This window comes from Anopheles marshallii, chromosome 3, assembly GCF_943734725.1.
Source record: "Anopheles marshallii chromosome 3, idAnoMarsDA_429_01, whole genome shotgun sequence".
Lineage (NCBI taxonomy): Eukaryota > Metazoa > Arthropoda > Insecta > Diptera > Culicidae > Anopheles > Anopheles marshallii.
This window is the reverse complement of record NC_071327.1, coordinates 45418261-45434554: the sequence shown is the minus strand read 5'-3', so window position 1 is coordinate 45434554 and position 16294 is coordinate 45418261. Positions and strand designations below refer to the sequence as shown.

The following is a 16294-nucleotide window of genomic DNA, read 5'->3' as shown; positions in this document are numbered from 1 at the left end:
CAATTACAACAACATTGTGATCGTACTTTAAATGCAAAAAAAAATCGCAATCCAATTCGATATCTTCTGAAGAAGCACATACCGACTTACCTTTTGACGTCATTCCCTTCAATTCACAGATTTCCGAATCGTCATTGTGAAGTCGTGAAGCGTTGACGTTGGGAAGAATCGTTTCCGGGCGCTCGGTTAACAACCAGTAGGCACATTTGCATTGCTTGATTTTGAGCTGACCTCCGTAAAGGCGGGGGTCTGCACGGGTGTTGTGGTCGTCCAATGATCTACCTCGCGGTAGCCGGGGTCATCCTGTTTGCGTACCTTTTCCTGTGCGACTGGTGGACCAGTTACGATTTTGGAAAAGCGTCCAACAAACCGATCGCCATTGTACCACACGGTACGGTGCATAAACCGATCGACGTATCCGTAGCCACTGCGCCTGAAACAGAAAGGGCCTGTACGTAGGTTTTTGAGGTATTTTTTGTACTGTTGGTTTAAGTCTTTGGTTCTTTGCTCGCTTAATATGATTGGTTTAATTTACATAGTTTTGTTTGTAAAATTGTATAAATTTTCTTTGCGCGTTGTTTGTTTGCGAGAGTTACTAACGTAGTAATTGTGCTTTCTGTTGCTTCAGGTGATACTGCTACTGCTGCGGACGGCTGTGACACGGAACCACCCATCGGGCCCACAGTATTGACGAACGGGAACGCTACAGCGGAAGATCAACCGTTGGCAAACGTTGGTGCGACAGTTGATCAACTCACCCAACATCTCAAGCAGGTGTCTTTAACCAATGCCAACTTTTTGTACGATCGTCCTCAACCACGTCGGCAGCAAAAGCAGAAGCGTTTGAATCGTCCACAGGACCGACCGTGCTTAATAAACGGCCAACAGGAGCAGAGTTCGGGAACTTCACGGGTCGACACCAACGATAACCATATCAAAATGGATGGTACAAACGAGTCGGCAGCGGTACCGAACAGCGAAGAAAATAGCTCCGCTGGTAAGGAGCGAGCCAGTTTTATCGTTGGCGAAGAGGACAGTCAGCTGGACGATGAGCTCGAGGCAAACGATGCATTCCCACAAACGATGGAGAATGGAGGTCTACGTAGCTGCTCGTCGTACGAGATGAACCTGACCGAAAAACGGCGCCGCTTAAGGTAAGATCCCAGTCATACATGTTAAAGCTGTCCACCAATGTAATGTTTGTCTGTTGCGCAATTGATAGAACATCCGTACCGAATCCGTTGTGTTGATGGATTCCATTCACTCCCTTTTCTTTCGTCGTGTCTTCGTTCGTTTCTGTCTACCCGGCAACATTTGGGTAATTGGTTAAACGACCATAAACCAACAAAAAAAAAAAAACGTCAAATGGCGGTTCGTTTCTCTGTGTGTACTTGAAGTATGCAAACAGGTGCGATTTTTTGCTTCCTGCCTTACCGCCTGACCAAGTCTATTTACGCGCGCTGACGTTACTCTATTGACTGTCTGTGTGATGATGATGATGAGGCTAAAGAAGCTTGAAGAGCATAGCTCATGGCAGCGAGCTTGCTAAGATGAGTACACGTGTTGGGACAAAAAGCTCGTTCTTAAATGACGCAAGTAGTATTTCGTGGAGGAGTTTTTTGTGTGCTATCAATAAGTATTGTTTTTGCCTGCGGTACACAACTTATTCGCCATTGAAATTATTTTGTTTATTAGATTTTCTATCCTTCAAATGATGGGATTCAGTATTTATTTTTGTATTTAAATATAAACTAACAATTGAAGGGGTCACTTTAGTTCAGATTATCTGAAAACGTTATAAACTTTACCATTTTAAACATGTTTCATGAATTTGATGAATCGTAAATAGGGTTCAAGTGAATTTTTTTTTTAAATCGATTAGTATATTTTTCAATATTGTGCTAAATGGTTTATTAAATTTTTAATAATTAAGTTTAATCGTGAAATGACTACTTTTAAACTATTTTTAGTTTGGCTCGGTCTTCACACGATAGGATTGAGGAAAAATCCCATCCGAACTGTTACCCCGTAGCTAGGACAGACTATCCACTAACGTGGTAAAATTAAGTCGATGCAGCCTGGCCGTTTTAACGGGAAAAGAAGTAATTATAGTTTGCAACAAAAATACGGATTTAATTTTTGCGTTTAGTTTCACATTTTTCTACCGTCTGTGGATAGCGTTTCGGTAATACCTAGAAGAATTCGTATTTAATGATTAAATTAAGCAATTTATTATCAATTGCTGTGCATTTATTTATAATTCCTTAACACACATAATGACCTTCATGAAATGAGATCCAATCGAGCGTTGATGTATGATTCCATTGAACGAATGGTAGTGCATGCACTTGCACTTCCACCAAATTGCATGCGGCGTGTAGTGCAGTTTACCTCGCCAAACGTTTTTCTCTCTTGTATTACGCACTATAAAGGTGGTTTTTAAAGTGATGGCCCCCTCATGGTATGAAGTGCGTTTCTCGCTTATATCTAGAAACGAGTTGAAGTCATCCCGAGACTTGATCGAGTGCACGCGTGCAGTTTACTCTCCAAAATCATTGCCCATCGCTCCAAAATGCACCTGCTGTTCAGGCAGTTACGCTCTTTCGAAGCTTTATTCACAGGGAATGAATGATGGATTGGATACGATTCCCAATTGCGGCTTTTAAAATTTTGAACGCAGCGTCTCAATGGCAACATTTTTTTTTTCAAGCAGAAGACGTTTTTGTTGTTGATTTTCGTCGCTCTAGACATGCGCTCAACGCTTTACTAATTTATCCCTTCCACAGGAGCTTTTTTGAGATTGTAAGCGCCACTCAACAAATCGTGCAGATGAATTTGCGCTTTTTATTGTTTCTGTTGAATTGTGTTGAATTTTACACAAACACTCTCTCTCTCTCGCGCGCCCTCTCTCGGACAACCTAAAACTTGTGGCTCGACCGTTGGCGGATCGTGCCTCGAATGGTCAGTTGCGAGTGAAACGTGGCCAATCGCGGAAGTGCCGGATTCCCCTTGTGGCTGGCTGCGTACGAAAAGAGGCGCGCGCGCGCGACAGCCCTGTACACATACAACGAAAGTGACTCTGAATGTAGTTTGCGATCGTGCACTGTATCATCGTGTTAATAACGCCCTTTTCCCATCCGTGTGCAATCCAGAGTACTCTCATCCTATCCGTCCTACACCTGTAACGCTGGTTTCGAAGTGTTGTTCGTGCGTGTTTTACCCTTTTTCGTATGTGTTTAGGCAAACTGCACACTAAATCGATTGCTGTTTGGCTGCGGCTACCTGTTGCGAGGAACAGTGCGATCGGTTAGAATAGGAAATTGTCCAACAAATGTTCTCCTGACCCATTAAGGAACACCCAAATTTGTCCTAATTTGTTTTGGAATTTGGAATTCTTGCCCCGTACCTGCATCAGCCCTGCATTGCACTAACGGAACTGAAGGTTCCAACGGTATTACACCGGTCGGTGGCCACGACACACAGACCGCAATGATGAGGGAAAGTTTGGTGTTTTGTTTTTTTCACCGTTTCGTTTATGTTGCGTCTTTTGGAAACCTCCCAGTTACCAGAAATCAACACTTTCGGGTCCGAAACCTGGGGTGTGTATCTGGATGAATTTTTAAGGTAATGGCTACACTCTCCAAACCAAACCAAGGCAAACCGGTTCACGTCATGCCATCATCCACTGGGTCCAGTAGCATCCAGTGCGAGACCTTGGGACACATTTGGCATGCGTTTTTGGAATGCTTCCGAAAAGAGCTCCACGTTTGTGAATGAACGTCAGTTAACTGAATGCATAAAGCAACAAAGTGAAACTAAGCATAAATTAGAAATTTGCCATAAGCTTCGAATAATCAGTATCAGCTCTACATTTCAATGCATTAAAAGACCGAAAAGCGTCTCCACTGCTTGCGAACACTATTCGAGAGGCTAAGCTTATCCACGGTGTCAACCGGTGGAGAGGCTGTACGGCGACTGGCTCAGTTCGCTTCCACATTATGTAAGCTGCAGCGCAGTGAAAACAACCTGTGCGCGCGGAATGTGCCTCTCCGATGGTGGCCGGATAGCGACCGGTTTTCCGTGTTTGCATCACGCGATCATCCCGCCGCGTACGGATGAGTGTTTGTGTCTTGCAACTTGAGTTCGACTGTGAGAGAACATTGTCCCACAGCAAGCAAACAATTTACATGAACGCAAAACTTCCCAACTTCGTCCAAAAACTGCCAAAAAGAAGCTTTCACATTGCACGATATCATTCACCGCATGTTGAACAACGGCACAACTTTCCCTTCGGGTGGTTTGGTTCACCTTCCGGTTAAACGTATTATGTGTCAACGAGGGGGAATAATGGCGCTGGACTGCTGGAAAGGACAGATTGAATGTTTGAATAGCGTATCTGTGCGTTATCACACCATTTTTCCACCGAAGTTGAAGCGATCGGTGGTGATCGCAACACCGTTCGGAATACGATCGGTATGTTGAGTAGGTCAGATTCCTTGTCTAACCGATGGTGTCAGCGGAATACACTTGTTTGTCTGTACAACTTCTAACTGGGTCCACTGTGGCCTTGCCTAGGTGCATGTAAGGAATCGCGTCAGCTGGCTTTGACAGGTTGCAATCGATTTGTGTGCTGGCGCGAGTGTGTGTCGAGTGTCGCAAAAACAACCCGGACAGATAGTGTGCACCTCGACGAGTTGTCCGAGACATAGTTTTGTTATTTCATTCCTTCCTTTCCTCCAAAAGGTTCGTGCAAGGCTCCCCCCCTGTGTCTGCTGTGTGGTGTTTTCACCTGTCACCGCCGGTTGTGAAATCCGCTTGCGATAGCGATAGCAAAATTGTAGTGAAAGTGCAAAAAAAGATATTGATTTTGTCGTGATTGAATTATCTCACCCGGTGCTAAAAGCGGCTCACTCGTTTTTCAGCGGTGCAAGTGTACCAGCAAAATCAATATTAGTTTCACGGTGTTGCTTTTATTTAGTATACACGTGGACACTAGTGTGGGCATTGGGGGATAAAGGAAGCGGAACAAAATTGAGCCCCTCTCGTGGCTGGTGACGGTGTCGGTGGCCAGCTGGAGCAGTAACACGGTGCTATTATTGGGTTCGACCATCCTGTTGCTCGCCGTTGCGCGGGAAATAATGTTGAAGAGAAGAGCGAGCAAACGATTCGTGCTGGCAGAAACCGGTGAGGAAAGCTCCTGGAACACGACCGCAGATAATGACCAGATGGGTACGCCACAGCAAGCACCACCGGTGATCAACCTGGAGACGGCCGTCCCGAGCGGCAGCACTAGCGCCAGCAGCAGCTTCAGTGAGGACAATGGCGTGAACATGCTCGGCGCTGGTAGCGATGGGCTCAAGGTGCCGCTCACCAACAATCTGCACCTGTCCGTGTCCGGTGGTTTGAAGTTAGTATCTCGTTTTAATTTCTATTGAAATATTTCTCGAGGGATTTGTTTGCATATTAGAACAATCTGCGGATATTTTCACTGCCTAATGATAAATTATTGATCTAACATAGTGTTGGGTGAATTTGAGTTAGGTTCATGAAACTGGATGAAACTCTCTTTGTGTAAGTTCCATAAATCCTTTAAGATTCATGCATCATTCCAGATTTATGGCCTCCGTTTCATGAATCTTTTGAGAGTCGTTTCCTGTTTTGAACGTATTTACTAAAGATTCATATGAATAACTCTTCTCGAAAGATTCATCGAGCGCCACACTAGTCTAACGGGTATACGTATGTATTCGTTTTGAAGCCGATCAAGTCGTGTGATGATTGTCCAGATGATTCTATACGGCTAGTAATAATTGATTTCGAGTTGCTCTCCCACCATTAACAGATCGAGAGCACCGTTCAATTAAGCTTCATTGCTGTGTAAAATTTTCGCAGAAGTTCACTGCTGTTCTCCCGTCATTAAGTTGTGAAGATATCCTGTCCTGAAGTTGTGCACCTTGCCGTATTACCGCAGTATTTCTCAGCGTTCGTTGTCTTTTTCGTTGAAATCTCCATCTGTATTACTTCCTCTTTCAATATGTCGCCGTTACAGGAACATTGCCTATGGTGTCCATGTTAAACATTTCGCCTACATTTTCGCCTAATTAACAACAGCTTATAAAATCTCACAACATGTCTCAAAGCCATGTTTTTCAACCCCATCGGTGTGAAGTATAAGAAAGCTCTCAATTTTGTCTCTTATTGATGATACGTTTTGTTTTCTTCAATGCGTCTCATCGCTGACACGTGTGTGCTGTTTAACTTGAGCAAGTATTGCGTGGACTTATCTTCAACAAAAGAAAATTGGAACCACTTTTCTAACCACTGTCGGTGATTTTTTTTTTGGCCGACTCGAAACGACCTTACGATGTATTGATAGACGTCTTGCTACGGTCCAACGAACTGCTTCTATCTACCGGAATGTCTGAGTGCCAAAAGACCTTCAAACGACAACGAAAGCTCCTCTGGTGAGCTCTTGGCTTCCATTCCGTTCCAATCGTACACCCGAAACCCTCTTTGGCCTCTCTGTCCGTTTTACACCCCTTTCATGCGTGGTACATTTCGTGCGGTTCATCTATTTGGAAGATTTTGTGCAACACAGTGGGTTAGCGTAACAGCGCTGTTTTCGGCCTCGGTTACGTTTACAGTGCAACAACAGACCCCTTCCAAAGATGCGCGCCCGCTGATGGGAACCTCCACCCCGTTTGCTGCATCCTTCTGCCTGCCGCACTTGTAATGATACCGCCTTGAAATGGTCCGTTGTCGAAAGTCGAAACGAACGAGCATCGGTGTGGGGTGGTCTGCTAGGCGGCCGATTTTGCAACGATCACCAGTGCTTGGAAGGTCCTCGTGCGAGTCGTTTCGATGTTATTGTTTCCTATATTTTTGTTTTCTTATCGTTCGATACATGCGCTATTGGAGTGTAGTGCGTATGGTGCTCCTTGTGTACTCAACACTTTGAAAAGACTTTCACTTACAAGTAGTGCAATGTCATAACGTATCATTACTAGTGGGGGCAACTTTCCGATAATTTGTGTCAAAAAATCAATTTAAAACTTCGCTAGTTCTGTGATCGCTCTTGTTACAAAGTTTAAATGAAAGAGAAACACGCAAAAGCGGGTAGCAAAGTTCTTACCGTGCTGGATACATTGCTGTGTCGCGGTCGGCATAATGAAGCACAAGCTCCATTCCCGTTTCCCGGTCTGTCTAATCCAGATCCGGACGTAGCTCCCCGCCACAGCTCGGAAACGCAAACCGAGTCAACATGGATGTGGTTAGTGTAGTTTACAGAATGCCATTTTGTGTTTTCCTCTACATTCTCATTTCAAGACCACTGAAATTTCTGGATGATGACCTCACCCCGCTTAAAGGATCGCCCATGACCCCATTAAAGGAAATGTGCTCTCATTAGATATTTGCTAACATTTTTAAACATTTCTCTCTTTTTAGGCCTAGCATGTCCCATGGCACCGGATTGGGACTGCAGCGTGGCCAGGAACGTGACTTTGTTCTGTCAACGACGGAGGAGTTTGTGAAGAAATTCAACGGTACGCGGGTCATTAACAAGGTATGATCATTTACAAGGCAGCGACGTGTGGTACGACTCTTCCATAGTCATTCCGAACGAATGTCGGATGGTTTTATGACGTTTGCGTGACGGAAGGGCCTTTTTTTGCTGTGGTTGAAGCTGTCAGCAACAACTCAGAGAATAGTGTTCAATGTCGAATGTAATTGCACCAGCTAGTTTGTGGAAGCTATCAGTTCTCTTACAGTTGGGTCAGACAATTACGGAAATTAATGCGTGCTCGATGTAGGATTGTTTGCTTCATTTTTTCTACTCTTTACAATAAATCCGTTGCAGGTTGATAGCTGTATGCCAGTTGGAACATATCCAAGCAATATCATGTGCGAATATTAGAAAAAATCTCTGTTCGTCGCAAAAGATGTTGGCAAATTTTTCTTCGACTCACTGAACACAAAATCCTCAATTACTATTTTAAAGGTCAGATCCGGTGGTGGATTGCTTCTTTCTATTGACCGTGTCGATCACCTTGAGCAGCATGGAGGTTGTTTTGTTTTTGAGTAGTACTTCTCTCATTTTGCTTGCAAATAAACCGTAAAATGCTTATGACGGATTGGAAATTTCCAAGAATTTTAAAAGTAACCTGTAAACGGGTGTCGTTGACATTCCACGCAAAATACCCCATCGCCTGTTTGCAATCAATGTATTGTCATCGTCATCGTCGTCAATGCAATGATTTGCACAAGTACAATCATAACGCGATCGTTCGATTCATAACGGACTAATAACACAATCATCTATTTGGCGTTGAAAACACAGCGACATGATACAATAGATTTTTGACAAACTTTTTTCCTCCATTTTAAAACCCGTAGGTACTCATCGCAAACAATGGTATCGCGGCGGTCAAGTGCATGCGATCAATCCGTCGCTGGTCGTACGAGATGTTCAAGAATGAGCGTGCGGTCCGTTTCGTCGTTATGGTAACGCCGGAAGATCTGAAGGCAAACGCGGAGTACATAAAGATGGCAGACCATTATGTGCCCGTGCCGGGCGGTTCAAACAACAACAACTACGCAAATGTGGAACTGATTGTGGACATTGCACTACGGACACAGGTGCAAGCGGTGTGGGCTGGTTGGGGTCACGCTTCCGAGAATCCCAAACTGCCGGAGCTGCTGCACAAGAAGAGTCTGGTGTTTCTTGGCCCGCCGGAACGTGCCATGTGGGCACTCGGAGATAAGGTCGCATCCTCGATCGTAGCGCAAACGGCTGAAATCCCTACGCTACCGTGGTCGGGCTCGGAATTGAAAGCCCAGTACAGTGGAAAGAAGATCAAAATTTCCAGCGAACTGTTTGCACGTGGTTGCGTGACCACATCTGATCAGGGACTGATCGCGGCAGGCAAAATCGGTTTCCCGGTAATGATTAAAGCGTCTGAAGGTGGTGGTGGCAAGGGCATTCGGCGTGTGGACAGTCCGGATGAGTTTCCGGCATTGTTCCGACAGGTACAAGCGGAAGTGCCCGGTTCTCCCATTTTTGTGATGAAGTTGGCACGTGGTGCCCGCCATCTTGAGGTGCAGCTGCTGGCCGATCAGTACGGTAATGCGATCAGTTTGTTCGGGCGTGACTGTTCCATTCAGCGACGGCATCAGAAGATCATTGAAGAGGCACCGGCCGTCATTGCCGATCCGGCCGTATTTGAGGAAATGGAGAAAGCGGCAGTACGGTTGGCGAAAATGGTCGGCTACGTAAGCGCTGGTACGGTGGAGTATCTGTACGATTCGGAGGGCAAATATTTCTTCCTGGAGCTGAATCCTCGTCTGCAGGTGGAGCATCCATGTACGGAGATGGTGGCAGATGTGAATCTGCCCGCCTGCCAACTGCAGATCGGCATGGGTATTCCGCTGTACCGCATCAAAGACATCCGATTGCTATACGGTGAAAATCCGTGGGGCAGTACGGTGATAGACTTTGACACTCCGGCTCAAAAGCCACGCCCCTGGGGCCATGTCATCGCGGCCCGTATCACATCAGAGAATCCGGACGAAGGCTTCAAGCCAAGCTCGGGCACGGTGCAGGAGTTAAACTTCCGCTCGAGTAAAAATGTTTGGGGTTACTTTAGTGTTGCAGCGTCGGGCGGTTTGCATGAGTTTGCCGACTCGCAGTTTGGACATTGTTTCTCCTGGGGTGAAAACCGTCAGCAGGCTCGCGAAAATCTCGTCATTGCACTGAAGGAACTCTCGATTCGGGGCGACTTCCGGACAACGGTAGAGTACCTAATCACGCTACTAGAAACAAACAGCTTCTTGGACAATACTATCGATACCGCCTGGCTAGACGCACTCATCGCCGAACGGGTTCAATCGGACAAGCCGGACATTATACTCGGCGTTGTGTGCGGTGCACTGCACATTGCCGATCGTAAGGTGACCGATGCGTTTGCTAGTTTCAAAGGCTCGATGGAGAAAGGACAAATTCAGGCGGCGAACACGCTGACAAATGTGATCGACGTGGAGCTGATTGCAGAGGGCGTCCGTTACAAGGTTCAGGCCGCTAAGAGTGGCCCGAACACATACTTCCTCGTTATGAACGGGTCCTTTAAGGAGGTGGAAGTACATCGACTGTCGGACGGTGGTATGTTACTGTCCCTCGAAGGTTCCAGCTATACGACCTACATGAAGGAAGAAGTCGATCGCTATCGAATCGTTATCGGTAATCAGACCTGCGTGTTCGAGAAGGAAAACGATCCATCCTTGTTACGCTCCCCTTCGGCGGGCAAAGTCATCAGTCTGTTGGTAGAGGACGGTGCACACGTTTCGAAGGGTCAAGCCTTTGCGGAAATTGAGGTCATGAAGATGGTCATGACATTGAAGGCGAATGAGGCGGGCACGGTGACGTTTTTGCGCCGTCCGGGTGCCGTGCTCGACGCAGGCACCTTAATCGGGCACCTCGAGCTGGACGATCCGTCGCTGGTAACGAAAGCGCAACCGTACAAAAATTCCTGGCCCATCATTGAAAATGTGCAGATACCGGAAAAACTAAACCGTATTCATTCCAGCTACAAGACAGTGCTGGAAAACACCCTGGCCGGTTACTGCCTACCGGATCCGTACAATGCGCCCCGACTGCGGGAAATAATCGAAAAGTTCATGCTAAGTTTGCGCGATCCGTCACTGCCATTGCTGGAGCTGCAGGAGGTGATTGCCTCCATCTCGGGTCGCATTCCTCTATCGGTGGAAAAGAAGATCCGCAAGCTTATGCAGTTGTACGAGCGTAATATTACCAGTGTGCTGGCACAGTTTCCCTCACAAAGTATCGCGAGTGTCATCGATAGTCATGCGGCGACGCTGCAGAAACGTGCCGATCGTGATGTGTTCTTCCTGACGACCCAGGGCATCGTGCAGTTGGTGCAGCGCTATCGCAACGGCATCCGTGGTCGCATGAAGGCAGCGGTACATGAGCTACTCAAGCAATATTATGCCGTCGAATCGCAATTCCAGCATGGCCACTATGACAAGTGCGTTGCGGCTATTCGTGAAAAGCATAAGGACGATATGGATGTAGTGGTGGGGACAATCTTTTCCCACAGCCAAGTGGCCAAGAAGAACCTGCTGGTGACATTACTGATTGATCATTTGTGGGCGAATGAACCGGGTCTAACAGACGAGCTGGCCGCAACGCTTGGTGAGCTGACATCGTTGAATCGGGCAGAACATTCGCGAGTGGCGCTTCGTGCTCGACAGGTGTTGATCGCTTCGCACCAGCCAGCGTACGAGCTGCGTCACAATCAGATGGAATCCATTTTCCTGTCGGCAGTCGACATGTACGGACACGATTTTCATCCGGAAAATTTGCAACGATTGATCCAGTCGGAGACGTCCATCTTTGATATTCTGCATGACTTCTTCTACCATTCGAATCGTGCTGTGTGTAATGCAGCACTGGAGGTATACGTGCGTCGCGCTTACACCTCATATGAGCTGACCTGCCTGCAGCATCTGGAGCTGTCCGGAGAGGTACCACTGGTACACTTCCAATTCTTACTGCCCACAGCACATCCGAATCGATATAAGTACGTATTGTTAGAATTATTTTTGCACGAGAAGGAATGCATGACACTAACGGTCTTTTAAAAATTTTAGTTCGGAAGGAAGCGATACCGATGCTATTCCGGATTCTTTCATGCGCACCGGTTGTATGGCAGCCTTTGATTCGTTCGAGCACTTCAATCAATATTCGGATGAAATCTTGGATCTGCTCGAGGACTATGCGTCACCTGTATTCGTCAACGCGAAAGTGCTAGAAGCCGTCGAGGGAACTGATTCAGACCGCAGGATGAGCACATCGATCAACGTATCGATCTCCGATCAGGTGAATCGTGTAATGGAGAACGAAAATGTAGCACGTAAGTTGTTTATAGCATCATCAAAAAAGGTCTATAAAACAATAATCAATTCCATCTCCTTTCTTAGCCCGACCATCGGAAGCGATCCATATTTTGAGCATCGCTGTGCGAGACATGGGCGACATGGATGATCATCAGATGGAACAAGTATTCGGCTCGTTTTGCAATCAACATCGGGAGGAGTTACTGAGCCGTCGCGTGAGACGAATTACCTTCGCTGCGTTGAAGAAGTAAGCAATGCAACTCTAAAATTGCAACACTCTTGTCAAATTATTAATGTTTGACTAATTGTCATTACAGACGACAGTTCCCCAAATTTTTCACCTACCGCGCGCGGGACCAATTCGAGGAGGATCGTATTTATCGACACCTCGAGCCAGCCTGTGCCTTCCAGCTAGAGCTGAACCGAATGAAAACGTACGATCTGGAAGCACTGCCGACGGCAAACCAAAAGATGCATCTCTACCTCGGTCGGGCCAAGGTACCGAAGGGACAGGAAGTGACGGATTTCCGCTTTTTCATCCGTTCCATCATTCGCCACTCGGATCTGATTACGAAGGAAGCTTCATTCGAATATCTGCAAAATGAAGGCGAACGAGTACTGCTAGAAGCGATGGACGAGCTGGAAGTAGCGTTCTCACACCCGCAGGCCAAGCGTACTGATTGTAACCATATTTTCCTCAACTTTGTACCGACCGTCATCATGGATCCGGCTAAGATTGAAGAATCCGTCTCAAAGATGGTGTACCGGTACGGACCGCGGCTGTGGAAGCTGCGTGTGTTGCAGGCGGAGCTAAAGATGGTAATTCGCCAGACGCCGCAGTCGCCAACCACCTCGGTGCGGCTCTGTATTGCGAACGATTCGGGCTACTTCCTCGACATCGCCATGTACACGGAGTTGACTGATCCGGAAACGCACGTCATCAAATTCCAAGCCTATGGAAACCGGCAAGGCGCACTGCACGGACTGCCGATATCGTCTCCGTATATGACCAAAGATTTCCTGCAACAGAAGCGCTTCCAGGCTCAGTCAAATGGAACAACGTATGTGTACGACATACCGGACATGTTCCGGCAGATGACGGAGCGGCTGTGGAAGGAGTTTTCCAAAGCGAGACCCACAGAGGACATTCGTATCCCGGAGAAGATTCTGCTGGAATGCAACGAGCTAGTGCTGAACGGTGATAATCTGGAGGAGATCCAACGCCTGCCAGGCGAGAACAATGTCGGTATGGTGGCTTGGCGCATCGTGCTTGCCACGCCGGAGTTCGCCAAAGGTCGTGAGATTATTGTGATTGCCAACGATCTGACCTACCTGATCGGTTCGTTCGGACCGCAGGAGGACCTGTTGTTCTTCAAGGCGTCTGAACTGTCGCGACAGCGGAAATGTCCACGCATCTACATCTCGGTCAACAGTGGCGCACGTATCGGGCTGGCGGAGGAAGTGAAATCACTGTTCAAGGTCGCTTGGGAAGATCCCGAGGAACCGGAGAAGGGCTTCAAGTACCTGTACCTCACGACGGAAGATTACAGCAAAATAGCGAACAGCAATTCGGTGCGCGCGATACTGATCGAGGACGAGGGAGAACCACGATACAAGATTACTGACATTATTGGCAAAACGGATGGGCTCGGTGTAGAAAACCTGCGGTACGCGGGTATGATCGCTGGCGAGACGTCACGTGCGTACGAAGATGTCGTCACAATTTCGATGGTCACATGTCGCACGATCGGCATTGGATCGTACTTGGTTCGTTTAGGTCAACGTGTCATACAGATCGACAATTCGCACATAATTCTCACTGGCTTTGCTGCGCTGAATAAGCTGCTGGGGCGTAAAGTGTACGCCTCGAACAATCAGCTCGGAGGAATTCAGATTATGCACAACAATGGTGTGACACACAAGACCGAAGCCCTGGATCAGGACGGTGTGTACACGATTCTGCACTGGTTGTCCTACATTCCGAATGAACGCGGCGGTTATCTACCGATCGTGTCGCCTAGTGATCCGATCGATCGTATGATCGACTTTACCCCCACCAAAGCTCCGTACGATCCGCGCTGGATGCTGGCCGGTCGTTACAATCCATCCAATCCATCCGACTGGGAGACGGGTTTCTTCGATCGTGGCACGTTTTCGGAAATTATGGAACCATGGGCACAGACGGTCGTGACTGGACGTGCCAAGCTGGGTGGTATTCCGGTGGGTGTAATTGCGGTTGAGACGCGAACCGTCGAGGTGACCATACCAGCTGATCCAGCCAATCTGGACTCGGAAGCCAAAACGTTCCAGCAGGCCGGTCAGGTTTGGTTCCCAGATTCGTCCTTCAAGACGGCTCAAGCGATCAAGGACTTTGGGCGAGAAGAACTGCCACTCATTATCCTAGCCAACTGGCGTGGTTTCTCTGGTGGACAGAAAGGTATGGTTTGTTTGCGCGGTTTTATCGCGATTGGGGTAATTAATTAATCGTTTTCTTCTGGTTTAGACATGTACGAACAAATTGTAAAGTTCGGTGCCTACATTGTCGATGGATTGCGAGAGTACAAGCAGCCAGTTATAGTTTACCTTCCACCGAATGCCGAGTTACGTGGTGGTGCATGGGCGGTGCTGGATCCTACCATTAATCCACGCTACATGGAAACGTATGCCGATCCGGAGTCGCGCGCCGGTGTACTAGAACCGGAGGGTATCGTGGAGGTGAAATACAAAGAGAAGGACATCGTGAAAACAATTCATCGTCTTGATCCGGCTGCGGTGGATGTAAGTGTACCAAAGACAGTGGATTTAGTGGATGATTTTGAAACATGTTTTTCGCACGCCTCTTTCACAGCTTAAAAACCAATTGGCCGCGGCGGGCGAGAACAAGGAGCTGATTGCCGAGCTGGAAAACAAAATTAAAGCACGAACGAATGCGTTGCTGCAAAACTATCACCCGGTGGCGGTACATTTTGCGGACTTGCACGACACGCCCGAACGAATGCTGGAGAAGGGTTGCATTAGTGAAATTGTACCGTGGCGTAATTCGCGCAATTGGATCTACTGGCGGCTGCGGCGTTTGCTGCTAGAAGAACATTTCATCAAACAGATTTTCGAAGCACAAGATGATCTGTCGGTTGGCCAGGCCAAATCCATGCTACGCAGATGGTTTGTCGAGGATAAAGGAGCTACGGAGGTATGTGTTGGTTTAGCGCAACGAATGCAAATAACTAAGCGATAACTAACCTTTTTGAAATGTATGTATGTTTGTTCCAGGCATACCTATGGGAGACAAACGAGTCGGCCGTTGAATGGTTAGAAAATCAGAAACGCTCGGATTCTACCGTTTCCCGCAATATCTACTCAGTGAAACAGAGCGCAATAATCTCACGGATTCGTCAGTCGTTAAATGTAAGTAATTTGTTTCCAAACCCGCAAGTACCAAAATTATCGCTCGGCACAGGCACAGTTATTCATTACGTATTTCCCTTTGCAGGACTTCCCGGAGGCCACACTGGATGCGGTTGTTGGACTTTGTGAGAAACTGTCGCCCGCACAACGCGGTGAGGTGGTGAAAACGCTTGCCCAGCTTACCGACAACGATCACACAAGTCTCGGATGACAACGTTTCAACTGTACATAACGGAAACGCTCGAAGCGGAAACGTTAAGCTAGACGGGCGAGCTGGAGTTAGTTAATAATGTAGCGACGCAATTGGGGGATACACATTAGCACAGAGCTAGATGATAAGATAGGAGAAAGAAAATCAATATATATACACAATTTGAAGCGTGAAAAATGGAGAACACAGATCGAAAGTTGTGAACAGCTGCTACCCTTTATGTTTCATGTTTGATCGATTCGAATGGTTGAGTTCGGTCGACTGTTCATTTCGGTTTCGGTAAGGCGCGATCGAAATTTCGCACATTACAATGTTTAGAATTGTTGCCGCCTGGAAGGTGTGCTTAGGATTGTCCATTTGCGATAGCATACAACTGCAATAAGGCAGATAAGCTTTAGCCAAAAGAAGCAAAATGAAGATGAAACGTTTCAAACCAACCTTGTTCGCTCTTATATAAATATTACACACCACGCGCACATAAAACGGCAGGCGAAACATATGCAGAGACGCATAAGACTTGCGAAGAATTCATCCAATTGCACGAAGAATGCGTGCATAAACATTACAAAGCTATTTAATGAAACCAAGTTAACGCCCACACTAAACAACCACACATATACATACACATACAACACACACTACACGCAAACAAATGTTCACGTTGGAACTGGTATTGTCGAAAACGCGAATTAAAAAAAACAACACAATGAAATAGTGGAAAATTGTATAAGCGTACTGGATATGAATGGTTCGCCTCAAAACAAACAT

At 47.0% G+C, this 16294-nt stretch overlaps 1 protein-coding gene across 1 annotated transcript; it reads left to right on the top strand.

The window, feature by feature from the left end:
• The first annotated feature begins 273 nt into the window (after positions 1-273).
• On the top strand, positions 274-15526 carry LOC128715701 (acetyl-CoA carboxylase). Its single transcript, XM_053810613.1, has 11 exons — positions 274-451; positions 629-1154; positions 7447-7564; positions 8395-11594; positions 11665-11927; positions 11995-12157; positions 12228-14347; positions 14414-14688; positions 14759-15100; positions 15181-15315; positions 15401-15526. Exons 1-11 carry the CDS (start codon positions 274-276, stop codon positions 15524-15526), a joined length of 7446 nt encoding a protein of 2481 aa, XP_053666588.1.
• Positions 15527-16294: the final 768 nt, after the last annotated feature.